Below are 20,880 nucleotides of genomic sequence, written 5' to 3'. Positions count from 1 at the left end.
CAGTAAAAGTTAAGCTGTTGCTGTGAGTATGGCTGGATTTCCTGCTTCCTTGTTAGTATTTGTAATGGCTCACTATTTACAGTTGTGTCCTTTTGCCATGGCTTTACAGATTTTTAGCACTGCCAGACTACCCATGTCAAACACAGGTGTTTTGTAATCCAGATTCAGACTGAGGCAGCCTTTAATGAGTCTGTAAGGAAGTGAGTGTATTAACCCATTGCAGTATGGATTGATTTAAAACAAGGCAATTTAAATCATTATTTATATCACCAAGTGGAAAGCCTTAATTAAAATTCATTTCATTCAACTTTTCCATTTGTACTTCAGTTATTTTCTAAAGAAAGGTGCATTGTCATTGATATAACCATTAAAATGTGTTGATTTACAATTAAATGGAGCATTTTCGCTAGGTTTGGTCATCTTTGTGCTACACTATCTGTATTCATTTATTTAAGCAATTATATAGCTTAATATTTTCAGATTCTTATTGTACATTTTAAGTAAGAAAATGGTGAAAGATATTTTGCTTATTTACTAGATAATTAACTTTTTGCTAATGATTTGTGTCAAGCTGGATTAGAATGGTAACTGGAATTTAATTAAACATGCAAAACAGCATATAAAATTTATTTTTATTAAACAAAACCTTAACTTTTTTGATCCATAAACTTCTCTTTTTGAAACATGTTTTACTTTTCCAACTAAATGATTTATTAAGCAGAGGGAGTAACTGTAGTCAGTGAATTAAACTGACTGTTTCAGGTCAGCCTGGGAAAAATTTCAAATAAGTCTAAGTGAAAGTGGCTGGAGCTTAAGTTCCTACTTACCTAAGTCTCTTGAAACAGTCTCCTAAGTAACTTAAGCTGATCTATTATGCCATATGTATAAAGCTTGACCTCAAGAGTTAGAATTTGTTCCCTGATTCTTTCTTTATATAGAAAAGGAGCATTTAACTCAAAGTTTTTTGATAGAGGCTCATTGATTCAGAATATTTATTTTTATTTAAATGATTTCAGAGATTATAGTAAGTTTAAGCCTTGACATATTTTATATTTAGATCAGATTCCATTTAAACAGGTTTATTTTTAAAAAGAAACATATAGTAAAATTTAAATGACAAAATTAAAAAAAACTGATTTAAATAAAAAAAAATTAAAAACATTTCCCAAAAAAACATATTTTTTTTAAACGCACCTTCCCATTCAGGCCATAAGATCCTCTTAATAATTGTTGTTTACATATTTGAGCCCCATTCCTACACAAATGCATGCATAACTTTACTCAAGAGAGTAGACCTGTTGGATGAGGGTTTGCAAGATCACTTCCTTAGCAATGAAACAGATAATAGCCTGGGAACATGCATGCCTTGGAAGAAAACTTGAAATGCATTTTGTTATACTCTTTCATTTTAGTAATATTTAGAGGTTACTGGTGAAGGGAAGGCATCAAAACAAACTTATCCCATTTTAACATTTTAGGGAAACACTGAGGGAAAGTCATAGTATAAATATTTGTGGCCTAGTTTTCAGAAGTTACAAACACCTTCAACTTCTTTTTGAAGTCATTGGGAAGGGCAATTGTTCAGCGCTTTTGAAAATGAAGCCTTAAGAATTTATTTGTATCTCTATTGATGGAAAAGTTGTACTTACAGGTTTTTAAAAAAAATATTTTGCCAGGTTCAGAGTAAACAAGATGATGAATTTTGCAGCATTTGGCAATCACTGCAAGGGTCTGGAAAGTCTCAACATGTTCAACAAAATATGAATGAAAAGGTTAGTATATAACTGACATTGTGAGTAACATTTTCTCTGAAGTTCCTTCTGTTTAGAGAGAAAATATTGATTTATGGGTATATGTTATGTATGGACAACATAAAATATAGAATTATCTCTTCATTTTCACTGAATTCATCACAAGATTAAACATTTTTAGGCTAATATCAAAGATCAGAGTAGCTAGTTTTGGGTAATATGATAAAACTTTATTAAAAATTGTGGAAAGAGGTGATGACCTGTTGTAAAGATTGTAAATGATTGTGTGTCTATCTTCTGGTTAATATTAAATGTCTGAATATTTCAATTCCTAGGGTGCAATCCTACCTCAAGAAACAAAGCCAGGAACTGGCAACCAGTTGTATAAACCAGGCTTCAATGAGAGTACCCTGAAAGGCCAGCAAAGAAAACAGGAACCATTTAAAAAGTGTAAGTACTATAATTAGAAGTCTAGTTTTGAAAAACCTGGCTTGTGTTTGATTGTTTATAGAAATATCTGCAGAGTTTCTTTGCCATCAACATTTTATAAACAAATGGTTTTACTGTGTATATTTTGCTCAAATCCTGGTCCCACTGAGCCCAAATGGACCAGGATTGGCTGTTTTTAAGCATATCTGACCTCTCTACAAATTGACCCTGCAGTCTTTAATCAAGCAATTGGCCCACATTATCAAACTTATAGAGGATGTGCATATACAACCTTTGGAAGCAAAAGTAAACATGTTTACTAGACACGAGTAAAGCTACATAAGCATTATCACATACATTTAATGTTTGCTTCTTTTATCCTGTCAAGAAAAGTGCATAGGAACAGTGAAGTCAGAGTTAACAAATGTTGTTTGATACATAAACTCAAATTTAATTCTGATTTAATCTAACTGGGGACATATAATGGTTTCTGGAGTCCATTTGATTATTTTAATATCTTTTAAAAGCAGTAAAAAAGAATAAACACTTTTGCGCAGCTGATACTGTGAACTAATTTATTTGTAGTTAAAGAAGATTCTAAAGTTCCAAGAAATGAAGGTCAGACACACAAAATATCAAATAAACAGGTATATTTCCTCTTATATTGAGAACATGTATTCCAATAATTATTAAATTGTTTTTATTACTATTTTCTAGTTCGTCGTTTTACAAATTTTCTCCACTGAGCAGCTCAGTGAATTCTGCTGCCAGCTATCAGAAAGTTCTTGTATTTGTGACAGTTTTTATCCTTTAGAAATTTTATATAACATTGTATCATTGTTCTTTGAGCCTTTACAGGCAGAAAATGAGAGAGGTGATGCTTCTGTCAGACATGATACATATTATGACGTGTCATTCCAAGACTGATGCTAGCAAGCATGTCAGAAGTTTTTTTAATCTCTTCAATTGTTTTCATTATTCTGCAGTTTTTCTAGCTTCCGATGTTTAAAGCTGATACTATAATTGCAAAACATAGATGTTATCATGGACTTTCCATTAGGGTGTAGTCCATTCAGATACAAGAATGATAGCTTGTGAAATACAATTTGCAGATTATTTTCAGCTGATCTACATTTTAACTGTGAGATGTTAGTGTCTAATAATCAATATTGCCATTTCTTTCAGAATTTTGCAGGAACAAATAAATATAATGTTAAGCTTTTGAAGAGGAATGAAAGTCCAAGTGTGCCTGTAATTCAGAAGGCTTCAGTTGATGAGTCCTGTGTAGCTGGGAAGGTAAAAGTTGGCTCATTAAATGTCAGCATGCTTCTGACTAGTTTGACCCTTTAATGCTTAGAGGGGTCGGCAACCTTTCAGAAGTGGTGTGCCAAGTCTTCATTTTTTCACTCTAATTTAAGGTTTTGTGTGCCGGTAATACATTTTAACGTTTTTAGAAGGTCTCTTTCTATAAGTCTATAATATATAACTAAACTATTGTTGTATGTAAAGTAAATAAGGTTTTTAAAATGTTTAAAAAGCTTCATTTAAAATTATATTAAAATGCAGAGCCCCCGGACCAGTGGCCAGGACCCGGGTAGTGAGAGTGCCACTGAAAATCAGCTTGCATGTCACCTTCGGTACACATGCCAGAGGTTGCCTACGCCTGGCTTAGATACTTTCAACATGGAAGTCACTGTATGCCCACAGTCCCCATTGACTTGAATGGAGTTCCACATATAGAGAGCCACATTAGGATCAGACACTGACAAAACTAAATAGCCCAAAGTAGACTTAATCTTTCTTTAAACCAGCTCTTTCTGGTCATGGCATTTATTATTTTAAGTACAAAGTTTTACATTCATTTTTTAGTATCTTCTTACCTCTATTCCTTAGAAAGACTCTGAACTTGAAAACCTTCTAGCATCTTTGAAAATCTCCAAAGAAAATGAAGTGCAATCATCTTATCCCAAGGAAGAAAGAGTCACCAGTGAAGAACATCTGTCTCCACAGTCTTTTGCTATGGTTTGTGTATTGTGGGAGCCATTGGGTGACAATTTAGCATTTGTTTTGTTAGTTTCTTATACTTCTGTTTACAAACAAAACTTATTAGTTTTAATTAAATATCATTATGTTTAATACTTTTCTTAAAGCAAATAACATATATAGTTAATAGTAAAATATTGCTTTTCAGGGAAATCAAAAGTTGCAATTTTTGTTACTATTATGCAGTATTATTTTATTCCCTTTGAATAGTGCTATCTAAACTTCATTGGATTATTGAATATTTTCTTCTTTTCTAAAGAAAGGAACACAGATGCTCAAAGAAATTTTGAAGATTGATGTCTCTGACATGGAAACCAAGAATGAAATGAAGCCACGGATTAATGAAGTTCCTGCTTCCTCTGCTAGGCAGGATTCCCATGGTGCTGCCATGCAGCATAGACAAACAAAAAAAATGGGTATGTACAGATACCAGCTAATCCTCGACAAAATATGCAAAAGAGCCTTATGTTATCTCTACAATTAGTAAAAAGATTGCTATTGATACTGCTTTTCAGGATCAAACAGTAGAATTTTCCATATTTTCTATCCCATTTTTACTGTTCATCAATAGAAATCCCTACAATACCTAAGTAATCTCTTGAATGCATAGCATTAAAGTCAGACATTCTGAAAATACCAGGAACGTATTCAAATATACTTGCTTCTGTGTTGGTGTTTTAGAATTGTCTTTTTATTTTATATTTTTGCCTGATACTATTTTTTTTCTTTCTTTTTTATAGCTGCTTACATGAACAAGCCTCATGGTGTAGGAGGCCTTCATAATGCTCAGGCTTTGGAAACTGGAGGTCACCCTCTCCTTGGCCCACAGTCTGCGTTGTCTACTCCAGTATCTGAACTCTCTCGTATTTGTTCCCTGGTTGGAATGCCACAACCAGATTTCTCCTTCCTCAGAACACCACAGGTAAGGCTTGTTTTATAGGTAGAACTACAGGCCGGTGGAGTAAACTGCCTGCATGTAAATCATGTCCTTTGCTATGAATTTGTACTAATAACTAAAATCCCAGCATAGATGAGACCTTAGTGCCTCTTGTTTTATTTTATTCATTTCCAAAAATAAAATACTAAACTTAAAACTATTAATTTATGTTAAACTGTCTCAATTTTTAGCTCTTCTGTTTGCTTGCCTATAGTGATGACAGACAAACTTTCATGAAAAAAATCTATTTTATGTTATTTTCTTAGACCATGACAGTTTGTCAAGTAAAATTATCCAATGGCTTATTAGTACATGGACCTCAGTGTCACTCTGAAAATGAAGCCAAGGAGAGAGCTGCATTTTTTGCATTACAACGATTGGTGAGAACAGTATACTATATAACACCTAGTATCCTTGTCTTGTTTTATTGCATTGAGCCTGTTACAATAAATTATTCTCTCTTAACAAGAGCTCTTTAGGAGTGAACTTTTCTTTGCCGCCACCTCCACCAGTGTTTCCAAATTATCAGTCCATGGGAGCTCCTGTACCACCTGGATCCATTCCTTCAGTCTTCACCCAATCCACTGGTAAGTTTTTGACTAATACACTTTTTTCAAATAATTGAAAACTTGACTGTAATTCTAATAGGATTTTGTGAACATGGGTGACTTCTAGAGAACACCATTTTAGGTAGATGTACCTCTGAGAAAATGGAAATTTGTGAACTTCCTCTCATGGACACACAAAATAAAAGCAAAGAATTCCACACCTTAATAATTGTTCAGTTGTTCTTCTCAGGACATATGTCAATGTGCTATCTATTGGTTTTTCTCCTAAATACAATGAGAAGCAGTCTAGAACTGTTGGTCCTGGTCAGCAAGAGGGAAGACGCATCTACTTCTAAGACCTGCCAGAAAGCTCTGCTTTTGTGATTTCCCCTCCATATCATCTCAACAGTTTTCTAGTATTTTCTCCTATAGCTAACAATCATCTGTGAATTGGCAAATCAAGGCACTCTTTGTCATATTTTTTGGAACCAGCTCTCCTGAGTCTTTTCAGTACTTCCCTGAGACACTATGTAGGAAGCCTACCACCCTTTGCCAAGCAGTGTCGTGATATAACAACCCAAGAAGGCCTGCTGAAAATTTCTGTGGTATCATTAATGCTCTGCTATTTTTGTAGAATGCAAGAAGGGTTGTGACAATAGTGATCGGCAATTAGGCAGCTAGTAATAGTGTAGGATTCAAGGTCCCCAAGCAGACATTGCTCCCCCACTTCTCCTCAGTCTTTGCATTTTTGACTGGAGAGAGTGCATTCTGTCCTCCTCGGTTGTAAACAGGGCCTTTGTGGTGAAAGAAGCAAAGTGAAAAAATATCCTTGAGATATTCTGGGTTTGGAGAACTCCCCACCCTCCTAAAAGGAAATAATAGAAACTAAAAGTTATTTGTTGTTTTTCACAGCTAATATGATGCCTCCATCATCTCACATGTTTGGTCCAATGCCATGGAGAGCTCCAGTGCCTATTCATGGCAAATCTTACTATCCCAGTTCATATCCTGGGAACATGCCTCTTGCAGGAACTGTACCAGTTGGTACTCACAACCAGTTTATTCCTCTACAGGTAAGCATGACAGGAATTGTCTTGAGATCATATTTTTATAAAAGATGTTAAAAGTATTTATATACATGCTGAAAGCCCATGCTATCACATGGATGTAACTTGTAAAGTCAAGTGTATACATAAGTTGAAAATGGCCGAGAACTTAAAAACTTGTCCATATCAGACCCTGAATGCCAGTAATGTTTTGACGTGATATTCTGAACAAAGAGAGCTCGCAACCATGCTTATAGCTGTTTCCATCTCTTCACACTGACTCCACAGATATTCTAGGCTTCAGGGTGACAATCCTGTGATCTTATAGTAGAGATAGGATGGCTGCAAAGACACTCCTATGATACATTGTTTCATTTTAGAAAATTATTAAACTGTTCTATATGCATTTTTATAGTAGTATGTTTGCAGTTTTGTGAGACTACATTCTTTTAATAATACTTATTTGATTTAAAGGTAATTAAAAAAAGGGCTGCTAGCAAGAAAAATTTCGAGTTCAAAGAATTCCAGAGCTCCCTTCAAGCTGGACCACTAAAGAATGAACAGCTAATATATTCTGAAACCAACAAGCTCATTCAACAAGACACTTCAACTCCTTTAAAATCTCCTCAAGCTGTTCAGTCTGCTGTTTCTTTTCAAGACAATGTAGCTACTCCAGGCGTTCCTCATAATAAATCAACACCAAACATTTCTAGCAAACGAAAGCCAAGAAAACTGGCTGTCAACTTTGGTGCACCAAAATCTTCAGAATAAATACCGTAGCTAGATTGATTTTATCTTTCCTCTTCCCCCAGTGTTTTTCATATAAATTTAGGATTTTTAAGGAGATTTATATATCCTTAAAAAAATCATAGTGCTATTTAGAAAAATCAACCATTTTAAGTAGGATTTTATTTTTCCTCTTGTCCCAGTGTTTATATATATATATATATATATATATAATATCCTTTAAAAAATCATAAAGCATTATTTTAAAAAAATAAGTATAATAAAGAGTGAAAGACATTTCAGTTACTAGGCTTTTCCAGGCTGTTGATAAATACTTATAAAAACTATGTTAAAATTGGATTAAAGATCTTAACTTAAACTGAAAAAAGCCAGAAAATCCTGAATTAAGGTCACCACACGATCCATTGGTGCCTAGGTCTCTGAATAGTGGCTTACGTTCTATAGCGAGTGAGTAGCAATAATATTAGAGTGGGAATCCTAATTCAGAATTGCCTTGCTTTTGCGGTAGGATATGGGGGCAGTAATAAGTCAGGCATGGAATATTGCTTAATATGATCTTTTGTATTTTAACTCCTTTTTTATAAAATAAAGAGCTTTTTATTTACTTGTAAATTTCATATTTATTGGGTCTCTAGGTCCTTCTGATCTGAAGGAGTGGAATAGAACTTAACTGTGGTGGCACTGCCAGATTTGCTGTCACTACATTCATTTCTAGGTTTCATACCAAATGGTAGCAGTTCTAAAACTCTCAGAAGTTAGACATCATTACATAACTAGAATTATTGTTACAGGATGAATTTTACAAAATGGCAAAGTAGATGGGTTGCTGACAGAGACAACTGGCTTATAGAATATAGCAAATGCAAATTGACTTGCAAACAAAAGTTCTCACTTCAAATTATATTAATAAAGTTGCTAGTTATGATTCATTTTAAAATCTGACTCCACTTAACTAGTTAACCAACATAGATATCCACTACACGTCCACATGCACTTCTTCATGGACTCCAAAAGCCACAAAAATCCTGACTTTTTCTAAATTATAAAATGAGTAGAGTGCAAAGGTGTTTGTGTATATATAGGATGTTAATCAAACTCATGCCCATACTTTGAGCCAATTTCTCCCATCTACAGTTTTCACCATAGAGTGAAGTTTGGAATCTGGCAAGTTCTCTTTTCTAAATTACTATTTTTTGTTTGTTAGCTGACTTTTAATAGATATTTTAATTTCATGATAGTATATGGTGGGAGAAGACACACTAAATTGTCATCTTGAATTAGAGTTCTAAGCTTATTTCCTAATAACATCCAGACAAAAAATTCTTGCTCTCCCTTTTTGGAGGGAATTATCACTTTAACTAGTAATATTTTCATTCTTTATGTATCTAGTCTATCTAAAAGAAGAAAGAAAACTGACAGGGCCCTGTACTACCTTATGATCCATACAATTCTCATTCATCGTAAATGAAAATTGTATGGCTCCAAAGCAAAACTTGGTCTGATGTCTCTTCTCATTTGGCGCACTCTGTAGATGTTGGCTGGGTCTGCACCACCATTTTTACCTTATTCTTGTCTGTCCTGGTGAAAATAATTTTCCTCAAAACCCTAGAAGGATTAGTGATATGTCAGACTTTAATCAGTGATTCAATACATTGTCTCTAAGCAGATTTCATTCAGCACATGCAAGTTTGCAGAATTTTCCTCGGTTTCATGTCTTGCTATTTTGCCATGGTAACATAGCTTCACTTTCCTATGATAGTGTCCAATTTCATCTCTCAGATGTTTCTCTTGCTAAGGTTTTTTATTCATTTTCCCAAAACTGTTTTTGTCTCCTCTCTGCTGTCCTGCCTTTCAGGGGTCATTAATAGCTATTGCTATTTCTATCCTTCCCATAGACAATGTGTTCTCTCAGAAATTTTATTCAGTCGTTTTTGGCCAGATGCTTGTTTTCTGGGCCTCTGATACTCCAATCCTTTTATAGTAGTCTGTACATAATCATAAAACTCTTCCTGGTTAATCTGGATTGACCATACTGCAGAGATGACAGACTCAGTATGTGGATCCAGTATATTTAAACTCTGATTCCAGAAATCATGTAGTTTCATGATTATTTTTATGTCGTGCCTTGTTAGTCATTCAAAATCCTTGCACATCTCCAAGGCTAAAATAGCAACCTTCAGGTGTTTACACTGATTAACTTTTGTACAACTTTTTTTTAAGGAGATAGTCTCTCAATAGCAGCTAGCTCCTACTTAGTCTCAAAGGGTCATCTGTATTCTGCTGTATTGTGTGCTTTTCCTTAAATCTAATGCTTTCCAATGTGAGTTCATTCTTCACAGCGTGAATTTTAAGATCTTTAATTATTACGTTGATTGAAACAATTTCTTGTTTAAATTAATTTAGATATATAGGGTTCAAAATCCTGTTTCTCAGCGGCAACATCTATCAAAATATATTAACTCTGTCGTATTTTTTGAGATTTGCCTTTTAGAGGGTTTTAAGATACATTCCACTAAGTTGACCTTCACAATGTATCTCATCAACATCATTAGGGATTATGTTGGCATGATACTGCTGCTGGCATAAATATTTTTAAAATGTTGCTTCTCCTAACTAGATTTCTGGACCCTGAATTCCTAGTCTCTTGTACTATTATTTGATCTCCAGGGCGCGATCTTTTGAGAAGCTTCCGTTATGGAGAAAACTGGATTAAGTTCTGCGAGCACACCTACAAACCTTCCTAAGAGATGCTAATCTCCATAAAACCTTGTTTTTCAGTGTTATCCCCAAGATTACATGGCTAGTAGATGCTGGGTGTGGGTGCTAGAGTCACTGCTGAAATACTGAATTACATAGCTTATAACGTCCTCTTGTATCTAGATAGCCAGATATGCAGATATGTAAAGAATGATTTGTGAAGGAGACTGTCAGTGCCAGTATAAATAAACCATTTGTTTTCTCATGAAATAGTTACTTCTTTCAAACCAGGAGCTGAATTTTTTCTCAGTGCCACTGAAACTGCCATACTAAATTTCTATACTTAAGTTAAATATTTGATTCTGTATCTGCTGTGTATTGTATTAGTCCCTATTTCCTAGTTACCCTTCGTGTCCATTTTATCTGTATTTATGGGTTCTGTAATGTCCACTACCTGGTGCCCAATCAACTTACTTCAGTGTTCACATGTTCTGTTACATGTGATATGTACATTGTCCTAAGCTGTATCATCTATTATTTCAGCTCTTTTGTTTTATATTCTATGTCAACTCTGTAATTATGTTTAATTCATAGAGGTATAACTTTAAACATTCATTTTTCTCATAGATATAAAGTATTTTGTAAGTACTGGAATTTTTCATTAGATCTTATACAGAGCAGTATTTTATTAAAAATCCAGAAGGGAAGACTTTTATGTGTGCATTTTTGTAGTTTGATTTTTTTTAAATAACTTTTCATTGTTTATCTGCCAAGTGAAATGTTTTCAATTTGCATATGAATGGAAATGGAATGTATTTTTTTGTCCTGTTTAGTGTTAAATTGTGCATCTGCAGATTTCTAGCATGTAGTTGCATAAAGGACTGTGCAAACATATTTTAAAATATGAACATAAGATACACTGAAGGATAAAAATTATTCATAAGAGTTAAATGCTATACAGAATTTTAATTCAACAGAATAATTTTATAAACCTGTTTGTTGTCTGCGTCTGCTTGGATTAAATATTGAAACTAGAAACATTATTTATCTTAAGTGTTTTTTATTCAAGTGCCTATTATTCGGGAACAACCCTGCCCTTAATCCAAAGTTTCAGAGTTGGGTTAAACTTGTTAAAAACCCAATTGCTCTGATTCCAAAAAGCAGCAAGCTTCCATTTTACTGGAGCGGTTTCTTGATGTCCCACCACCAGTCATTTAGGAGACCAAAGCATGAATTTTCAATGATGATTGCCAGTCAGTTATAGATTAAACTCCTTCAACTGGCTGTTGAGGATCTGCTAACATTGTTTGGGCTTCTGCTGCTAGTTAAGAGCAGCAGTCAAAAGATAACACTTGATTCTGTAGTGGGAGAGCATAGTACCAGGGCCCCCACATGAGCTGCTGTAACCCTGTAAAGCCTAGAGGTGACTGAAAGGCCATGAGGAGCCCAACAGCCAAGAAGGAGAAGTTAAAGGTTTTTTTCCCAAGGAATACAGTATATGATCTCTTGACAATAAGGCACATGGAAAAGTAAATATCAGTGACGTGACATTCTGGTATGAAGCCATTTCCCATACTCGGACCAGAGAGCTCTGCAGATGTTTTCCAGTCAGAGCAATGTAGTAATATTCTCCTCATCTGTCAGGCAAACCCTTGAACAAAGTAGAATGACAGAACATGCACTGAAGATACAAATTGAGATGCATGTAAACTCCTTAAAGAAAGAAACATGTAGTTGTTCTTTGAATAAATAACAAGTTGCTATATAAAATGATCAGTGTCACAAACCTCAATATTGTAAAACATTTTAAACTTTAAAAGTCTTAAAAGGCAATTGCATTATTTTCTTTCATTCTTATTTTGCAGGGGGAGGGGGAGAATCCTCTCTTTTGAGTGCTTTGTCCATGTGTATTTCATTTGTAGTACATGTGCCCTGGCGTCAAGTTTGAATTAGTTTAGCCATTAGTGTCCATTGGAGCTGCGCCTCTGTCCTGGTGTCCCAACCCAAGCGCATAAGGGTGTGGAGTGGGACCAACTATCCCTAAGTTCCATTTTGCTGCTTATGAATGCAAGTAGATCAGGAGGTGGCCGCACACTGCCTCTGATGAATCTGCAACCCTAGGCAGCTGCCCAAAAATCTGCCCTCCCATAGGCACCTGCCTAGTTCATCTATAGCTAAAGCAGCCCCCATCCAGAAGACAGTTCTTGGGAGTCACCAAAAATGAACAGTTGTAAAGTAACTACATTAATGTTGGAAGGGAAATAGAGTGAAGTGCGCTTTAATTGGGGTTATCATAAGTCTGTGAGAGATGGGTTCTGTAGAGACAATAAAGAACGCTAAGGAAGGAGTGATTAAGGAGAATGGAGAAAATAGAGGGAAAGTGGAGAAGCATTTAGGGGTTCTGTGTAAATCCTCCCCTTGTAACTCAAATGATCAGATGGTAATCTATCCCTAAGGGTGAAGATTACTGTAAATGGAGAACATATCTTCTTTGGATTACAAGATAAATAGTCTGAGTGCTCATGGGGAGAGTATAGGACCTGGGGCTTCAGCAAAAGCACAATTGTTTGGGGTCTGATTTATATGCTATTCTGATATTTTTGGATTTAAGGGAATGCAGGAGGGGAGAGGGAACTGGGGAGGGAAATTATTATAAGAAATACAAAAGTTTACAGCCAAAAGCCAAGCCATATTCAGGCACGCAAATGCAACATAATTAGAAACAAGAGAGAGATGGCCACACAAGGCTTCATGCCATCAAACAGCTAAAGAATCAGAGTTTCAAGTTTTTCAGTGAAGTGAAATAGTTATCAATGGTTCTTCCTTTTAAAGTAACATCTTTGAATGTCAAAGGGCTAAATAATGACACTAAAAGGAAAAAAAAGACCTGGCAGAACTTTAAAAAAAAAAAAAAAAGACTCATTATTTTATTTCAAGAAACTCATTTTCTCTGGAGGGGCAAATTATTACCATGAAAGGTAATCGGTTTTCAGCAGACTTTCTTTTTGCTTCAGCCAGAGAAAAGAAAAGAGCAGTGGGCTTAATATTTTCTAAACCTGAACTTTTTCAGATTAAAGATCAATTTAAGGATAAGGAGGGATGTTTCGTCTTATTGAAGGACACAATTGCTGGGTTATTAATAACAGTAGCCTCAGTGTATGTTCCCCATCTAAAGCAAAAAAAATTTTTAATGACTCAAAAAAAAACTGCAACACTTTGGAGAAGGGGAAGTTATACTTGAAGGAGACTTCAATTGCACACGAATTCCTCACGGGCAGATCTGGTTTAAACAAAAAAAAAAGATATAAGAAGCAGGTGCAACATTAATTTCTCTGTGCTAACAATTCAGTCTCTCAGGTGGACAGAAATGCACCCGGGGAAAGAGATCACACATTTTATTCACACCTTCCTCAGTTATATACTAGAATAGATTTTATTTTAGTCTCTGAATCCTTATTGAACCAGACAAGAGCTGCAGAACATTCGTGCACTGCTGGGAACAGTCTTTGATAGCTGGGATGAATCTCAAAAATCATTTTTTTGGAAAATGAATTGCTTGCTTCTCCAAGACAAAGATCAGGTTGCAGCAATGAGAGAGGACATTCTTCGGTACTTACAAATACATGCATAGATTCCAAGACCAGCAGGGACGATTGTGATCATCTCATCTGACATCCTGTATAACACAGGCCATAGAACTTCCCCAAAATAATTCCTAGGGCACATATTTTAGAAAAACATCCAATCTGGATTTAAAAATGATCAGAAATGGAGAATTCATCATGACCATTGGTAAATTATTCCAATGATTGATTACTCTGTTAAAAATTTACAAATTTACATTTACATTTCCAGTCTGAATAGGTCTAGCTTCAACTTCCAGCTATTGGATCATGTTATACTTTCTCTGCTAGACTGAAGAGCTCATTATTAAATATTTGTTCCCCATGTAAATTCTTACAGACTAATCAAGTCACCCCTTAACCTTCTTGTTAAGCTAAATACATTGAGCTCTCTGAGTCTATTACTATAAGTCAAGGGTGGGCAAACTTTTTGGCACGAGGGCCACATCGGGGTTGCAAAACTATGGAGGGCCGGGTAGGGAGTCAGGGTGGGGAGGCACAATCTGCCCTGTCTCGCCCTCTGATTGCCCCCCTCAGAACCCTCGACCTATCCAACCGCCCCTGCTCCTTGTCCCCTGACCGCCCGCTCCTGGAACCCCCGCCCCTAACTGCCCCCCAGGGACCCCACCCCTAGCTGGCCCCCCTGCTCCCAGTCCCGACTGCCCTGACCCCTGACAGGCCCCCTGGGACTCCCACACCTATCCAACCCTTGCCCCCGTTCCCCATCCCCTGACCGCCCCCACTCAGATCCTCTGCCCCTTCCAACCGCTCCCTGTCCCCAACTGCCCCCTGGAACCCCCTGCCCCCTTAATGCCAGAGCCAGCCATGCTGCTGGTGCTGAGGCTGGGGGGGGGAGGGGAAAGGGGCTAGCCTCCTTGGCTGGGTGCTCAGGGACCGGGCAGGATGGCCTTGTGGGCTGTAGTTTGCCCGCTTCTGCTATAAGTGGTCCCCAAACTGTGGGATGGGGATGTAGAGGAACATTTGGGGGGGTGGGAACCGGGACCTGGGCCAGCCCCTAGGGGAGGCGGGGAGGGAGTACCACCCAGGCTCTGGCCACAATTCTGCCCCCAGATGAGGCCCCGACTTCAGCTCCCAGCCCTGCTCCAAGCTGCAGATCTGGCACTGTACCCACAACTGATATCTGAAAAGCATCAGTCACTCTGCAGATCAAAGAAAGAACAGCCAGTATTCAGACAGATAGGATCCTTAGGACCTATATAGGAGAAGTGCACTTTCTAAGTAAACTGTAGCAGTTTCCCAACAGAGTTTTCTTATGAACTTATTTATTAAGCAAAAATTAAGATTAGGAGTCTGATTTAAATTACGTAAATTTTCAGTTTTAGTTAACTGTTGCACTATTGCAGCTTCTTTTATTTTACTCCTGCCTTCATACAAAGCTACAGAGTTATAACAGATAATTACAAAGACTAAAGTACATGCTTTAATATAATTAGGACTGGGCCACCCAAGATGAAAACTACACCATGGAAGAGTCCTTCAACCAGGTATTTGAGGCCAATCCCTTTATCAATGGAATCCTCAACCAAAATGTGAGGAAGGAGAAGAGTACATCCTCTAACTTTTGACAATAATTCAAGGTCAGCCAGCCACCAAGAAGACCAGCACCATACATATTCTGGTTTTAGATAAAATACCTGATCTTGCCTACATCATAGAAACCTTCCTCTCTCCAAGCCTACACCTCACTACACCCTTTAGCAATAAAGTAACCATTAACAAGTTCTGAATCAGTCGTCTTTCTTCCCAATTTAGTTTTAACCAAAAAAACTGCAATATAAGTAGCTATGGGAGATAACAGTGCAACTACTAGGTATCAAGGGGGGAAAGGTGTGCTAGTAATGTCCTGGATATACTGGTCTGTTAAGTGTTATTGCTTTTAATATGCTAATACAAACACTGTAATAGAGTATTAATGTCCCAATGTACTGTAGTTTGTTTTAACTTACCGTAATACTAGAAGTGGTGAATGTGAAGCTCTCTTAAATGCTGACACTACAGCAGTGATATTCGCAAGCCAGCATGCGTAGGGCTGGGGGTGGAGAAGGGAAGTGCATCTAGGTATAAGTAACATCTCTCATACCAGACAGGATCTTTTCCACAGTTCATTGCAATTTGGAAGTGTGATTATTATACCTTGTCTTACAAACACCAAACACTATTACATATGCACAAGATCAATAATTCCCTTCCCCCACCCCATATATACAGAGATGTGCTTCTGCATATAGTTTCTATCTGAGGGTATGTCTACACTACCCGCTGGATTGGCGGGTAGTGATCGATCTATTGGGGATCGATTTATCACATCTAGTGTAGACGCAATAAAATTGATTCCTGATTGCTCTGCCATCGACTCCGGAACTCCACTGCAGCGAGAGGAGGAAGTGGAGTCGACAGGGGAGCGGCAGCAGTCAACTCGCCGCCTTCTTCACAGCCAGGTAAATCGACCTAAGATACGCCAACTTCAGCTACGCTATTCACATAGCTGACGTTGCGTACCTCCCCCCCCTTAAGTGTAGACCTAGCCTGAGATGAATATTGAGCTCCCAGCTCTTCAGGAAGCAGTAAAGAGTCAGTAGTCAAGCCACAGGTTGAATCCTATTGCAAACAGTATGGGTGACGCATGAGGCATTCTGAAGCAACAGGAGATAGATTACTGGAAAACTTTAAATAAGACACCGAAAGAATAAAGTTTTCCTAGGTTTTGTTTCTGTCGGATTTATTGTATTAGGTATAGCAAGTGTTTAATATAAAAATCAGGCAGTAGGGTTTACAATGTTATAACAAGAGATTATGCTATTACCATTATCCAGTTAACTTGCACACTACTATTTTGAATTAGTGAAATTCAGAAAGAGAGAATGAAGAAAGCTGAATTTAGAGAATAATTATTAACTAGATTCCTGGTTATTCATCAGCCACTTTGCTTCAGTCTCTAGCACAAAGCGCCATAAACCCAGTAGCATCTGACCAAGAGAATATTCACCTCAAATTAGCATCTGCTACACTCCTCCTTCCTTCCCCTCCCCTCCCTTCCCAGTCACCACTATTTAGGATATAGCTAAGTGAAAAGGTGGCATGGCTGAAGCATTTAGCAGGCAATTGAAAACTAGTATAGAGTACACTAGCCCTGAGAACACTGATTAATTCTGAGCACTGGGTCTACAGCTAGTCAACAGTGAGACTGAGGAGACATAACTGGCACCTTAAAGCACCTTTATGCCTCTTTCCTTCACAAGCTGCACTAAGCACAGTTTAGATACAGCCCTGTATCTGATCCACAGTATCTGTCAGTCACACTTCTGGTTCTCAAGGAAATGAGTACACTTTGTGTATAAAAGAGTGCACTATAGTATTTCTCTTTAAAAACAAAAAAAGTCTTTAACATTCTTTTTACAGCTTTGTACAGACAGTCTGTAAGCCAATATTATTACTGAGTTAATGAATTATTGCATTGCTTAAACTCTTTTCCTAAAATGCTGACATTCTAGGAGACATTAAGTTAAGAGAATTTTTTTGTTAGATCAGATTTAGTTTTAGTTCAAGAACATATCATGTTTATGAACAATCTTTCTGAACTACACTGAATTCTCTTTCATTGTGATCTAAAAAACTCTTAAGAAACTGAGCCAATGAGGCAGAAGTCAGTCATTACCTTCCATATTAATCAATCTTGTCAGTATTTCATAAATTAAACCTTTAATACTTTTTTTCAAAACAAAAAAATTCCATCTCCCCTACACAACTGTGTTTTTTTCTAGTTTGTGGAAAACAGGTTTCTTTCTGAATAGTGAAAAAAATTATAAATACAGACCTCACAAAGCTGCACTTCCAATTTTAACTCCTTATACACGTGTGTGTGTAAAGGAGAGAGGCCATTAGGAGCAGTTACCTACAGTCCTCCCCCAGTCCTGAGAGCTCAGTCTCCATCAGTCCCTCAACAACCTGCAGCGGTGGCAAGCTGCCTCCACATGCCTGCTGCTCCTCAGCACCCCACCCTGCTGCACTGGGGGGGCTGCACTGCCTCCCCTTCCCCTCCTGGCAGAGCCCACCCCTGCCTGGGCAGAGTGTGCCAAGTGGGGCTCGGCTTAGCGAACCAGGCAGCTGTGGGCGGACGGAAGCCTCCTCCTTCTCATCGCCAGGGAACCAGGCAACCAGCTGCTGCTGCTTGCAGCCGCGGAGCAAGCCAGGATGGGGATGTGGGAGGGTGGTGTGGACCCGAGAGCTAGCCAGCATCCGCACACAAAACCGGGATCCAGAGCCCAGTGCTGGCTAAGTGGAAAGGAGCTACTTTTGGTGAATGTGCTCGGGGGGGGGGGGGCAGTCACTCCCTCTGCTTCCCTCCTAGCTACGCTACTGCCTAGATGCATACATTTACATTTAGGGGCATTAAAATGCATATTGTTTGCTTGTGCCCAGCTTATCAAGCAATCCAGATCACTCTAAATCAATGACCCATCCACTCCCCCAATTTTTGTATCAACTCCAAAATTTATCTGTGATGATTTTGTTGTCTTCTAGGTCATTGATAAAAATGTTAAATAATGCAGGGCCAAGAACCCATTCCTGTAGGACTCCACTAGAAACACATCAACTCAGTGATAATTCCCCATTACTATTACATTTTGAGACCTATGAGTCAGTTTTTAATCCTTTTAACGTGTGCCATGTTAATTTTATATTGTTCTAATTTTTTAATCAAAATGTTGTGAACTTCAAAGTCAAATACTGTACAGAAGTCTAAGTATCTTACATCAACACCATTACCTTTATCAACCAAATTTGTAATCTCTTAAAATAAAAGATATTAGGTTAGTTTGACAGGATTTATTTTCCATAAACCCATGTTGATTTGCATTAATTACATTGCCCTCCTTTAGTTTTTTATTAGTTGAGTCCTTTATCATTTACCCCATTATCTTACCTGGGATCAAAATCAAGCTGACAGGACTATAATTACTGATATCATCCCTTTGATCTTTTAAAAAAATTGGCATAATGCTAGCTTTCTTCCAGTCTTCTGGAACTTCCCTAATGCTCCAAGACTTGTGGAAAACCAGCATTAATTGTGCAGCATTAATGTAGCAGCTCTTTTAAAACTCTTAGATGCAAGTTATCTGGAGCTGCTGATTTAAAAATGTCTAACTTTAGTAGCTTAACACCTTCCAGAGATACTAGTGGAATTAAAGAGTGTTGTTACCATGTGATGAGACTGTATCATTATTATTAATTTTTTTTGCCAATTACAGAACAGAAATATTTATTTAATACTTCTGCCTTTTCTGCATTATAATTGATAATTCTACCATTTCCATGGTAGACTGGAAGCTGCGAACAGAGGAGAAGAAAACAGAGGGAGTTTGCCTGGAAACAGTCTGGAAGAAGCTACGGTGAGTGCTGCATTAGGGGGTCTGTGTTGTGAGCTGGTGAGGTGAATATCCGAGTTCTGTCTGCTGCGATCATTTTATTTGACTGCTGCTAGTTGCAGAGACTGTTTGACCGTGTATGTTTGTTTGTTTTGTATGAAAAGTGTGAATTGGGAATGCTTTGTTCCAGGTGGGCCTTGAATGGTTGAGCAGGGGCAACTGCTTCGAGTCAGCAGCCTTATAAAAAAAGCAGCCAGTTACGAACCAAGTGAGCTGAGAATAGAGGAGAAGCAAACAGAGAGTTTGCCTGGGAGTTCTTCTGGGAGAAGTTCCCACAGAGCTTTTGCCTTTCAGGCTTCTGTGAGCAGTAAATACGACATCTGAAGAGGCTCTTAGAAAGAAGACAATATGGATAAGGAGTGATCAATCAGCTGTTGTGACCTGCACAGGATGTGCCATGTTTGTCTTTCTCCCAGAGGATACTTTGTCTGTATGAAGTGCAAGCTGGTCTCCACATTGGAGAAGGTTAAAGGACTAGAAATCCAAGTATCAGCCCTGCGTTGTATCAGAGAAAACGAAGACTTTCCGGATAGAAGTCCGCGTTTGATACTGCAGGCACAGCATGCTGAAGAATCAGAGAGGGCAGTGCAGAATGGGGAAGAAAACTGGCAGAATGTGACTTCCAGAAGAAGAAAGAGGAGAACTCATGTACCCCCAATGCAGATAGAGGTAAGAAACCATTTTCAGTCTCTCTGCACAGGTACTACAGCGGATAATTGTTTGGAAGAGTCAGCTGAGGGAAGGTATCAGGAGACCCCAATCGACCGGAAGGCATGGGATGCACTGACCTAGGGATGGGGGGATGATTTCCACGATTACAACTCCCAAAAGGAGAAGACGGGTGGTGGTGGTTGGGGACTCCCTCCTAAGGGGGACGGAGTCATCCATCTGCCGCCCATACCGGGAAACTCGAAAAGTGTGCTGCTTGCCTGGAGCTAGAATTCAGGATGTAACAGAGTGTCTGCCAAGACAGATCAAGCCCTCGGACAGCTATCCCTTCCTACTTCTCCATGTGGGCACCAATGATACTGCCAATAATGACCTTGAGCAGGTCACTGCAGACTATGTGGCTCTGGGAAGAAGGATGAAGGAGTTTGAGGTGAAAGTCATGTTGTTCTTCGAGTGCTTGTTCATGTCCACTCCAATCAGGTGTGTGCGCGCCAGCCAGAAGATTTCTCCCTTAACAGCGTCCGTAGGGTCGGATATAGGAGTTGCGCCTTCACAGTGCCTAATATAGCACCCTGCCAACCCTCCACCCCCTCAGTTCCTTCTTACCGCCAGTGACAGCTAGCTCGCTCTTGCTGCAAGCGCTTTGGCAGTTTTCTCTGTAGTTTCTGTACGATAGCGTAAATAGTTAGTTAGAAATAGTTTGTAGTAGTTTAACTTTGTTTGGGGAGTTCCCCCTCCAACGTCTTCCTCACTTCTGGGGTATGTCTGGGTCCCTACGGTTTAAACTCTGTGAGGACTCTGGCAAGTTTATGCCCAAGAGTGACCCACACTCTTCCTGTCTGTGGTGCCTCAGGGAGAGCCACCAGAAGGACAAGTGCAGGATCTGCAAAGGTTTCCAACCTAGGACCGTTAAAGACCAGGAGCAGAGACTTAAGATCCTGCT

At 38.2% G+C, this 20,880-nt stretch overlaps 1 protein-coding gene across 2 annotated transcripts in view; it reads left to right on the top strand.

The window, feature by feature from the left end:
* Positions 1-11,241, top strand: part of XRN1 (5'-3' exoribonuclease 1) — an 86,609-nt gene extending 75,368 nt beyond the window's left edge. For both annotated transcript variants that reach the window (XM_050965786.1, XM_050965785.1), the window contains 11 exons: positions 1,677-1,772; positions 2,087-2,201; positions 2,766-2,827; positions 3,366-3,476; positions 4,074-4,202; positions 4,483-4,639; positions 4,964-5,145; positions 5,427-5,540; positions 5,630-5,747; positions 6,621-6,781; positions 7,229-11,241. In XM_050965786.1, the coding sequence (XP_050821743.1) occupies positions 1,677-1,772; positions 2,087-2,201; positions 2,766-2,827; positions 3,366-3,476; positions 4,074-4,202; positions 4,483-4,639; positions 4,964-5,145; positions 5,427-5,540; positions 5,630-5,747; positions 6,621-6,781; positions 7,229-7,525 (1,542 nt within the window). In that variant the 3' untranslated portion in view covers positions 7,526-11,241. The remainder of the gene's footprint in view (positions 1-1,676; positions 1,773-2,086; positions 2,202-2,765; positions 2,828-3,365; positions 3,477-4,073; positions 4,203-4,482; positions 4,640-4,963; positions 5,146-5,426; positions 5,541-5,629; positions 5,748-6,620; positions 6,782-7,228) is intronic.
* Positions 11,242-20,880: the final 9,639 nt, after the last annotated feature.

Source organism: Gopherus flavomarginatus, chromosome 8, assembly GCF_025201925.1.
Source record: "Gopherus flavomarginatus isolate rGopFla2 chromosome 8, rGopFla2.mat.asm, whole genome shotgun sequence".
NCBI classification, from domain to species: domain Eukaryota; kingdom Metazoa; phylum Chordata; order Testudines; family Testudinidae; genus Gopherus; species Gopherus flavomarginatus.
This window is presented reverse-complemented; position numbering and strand designations above follow the sequence as displayed.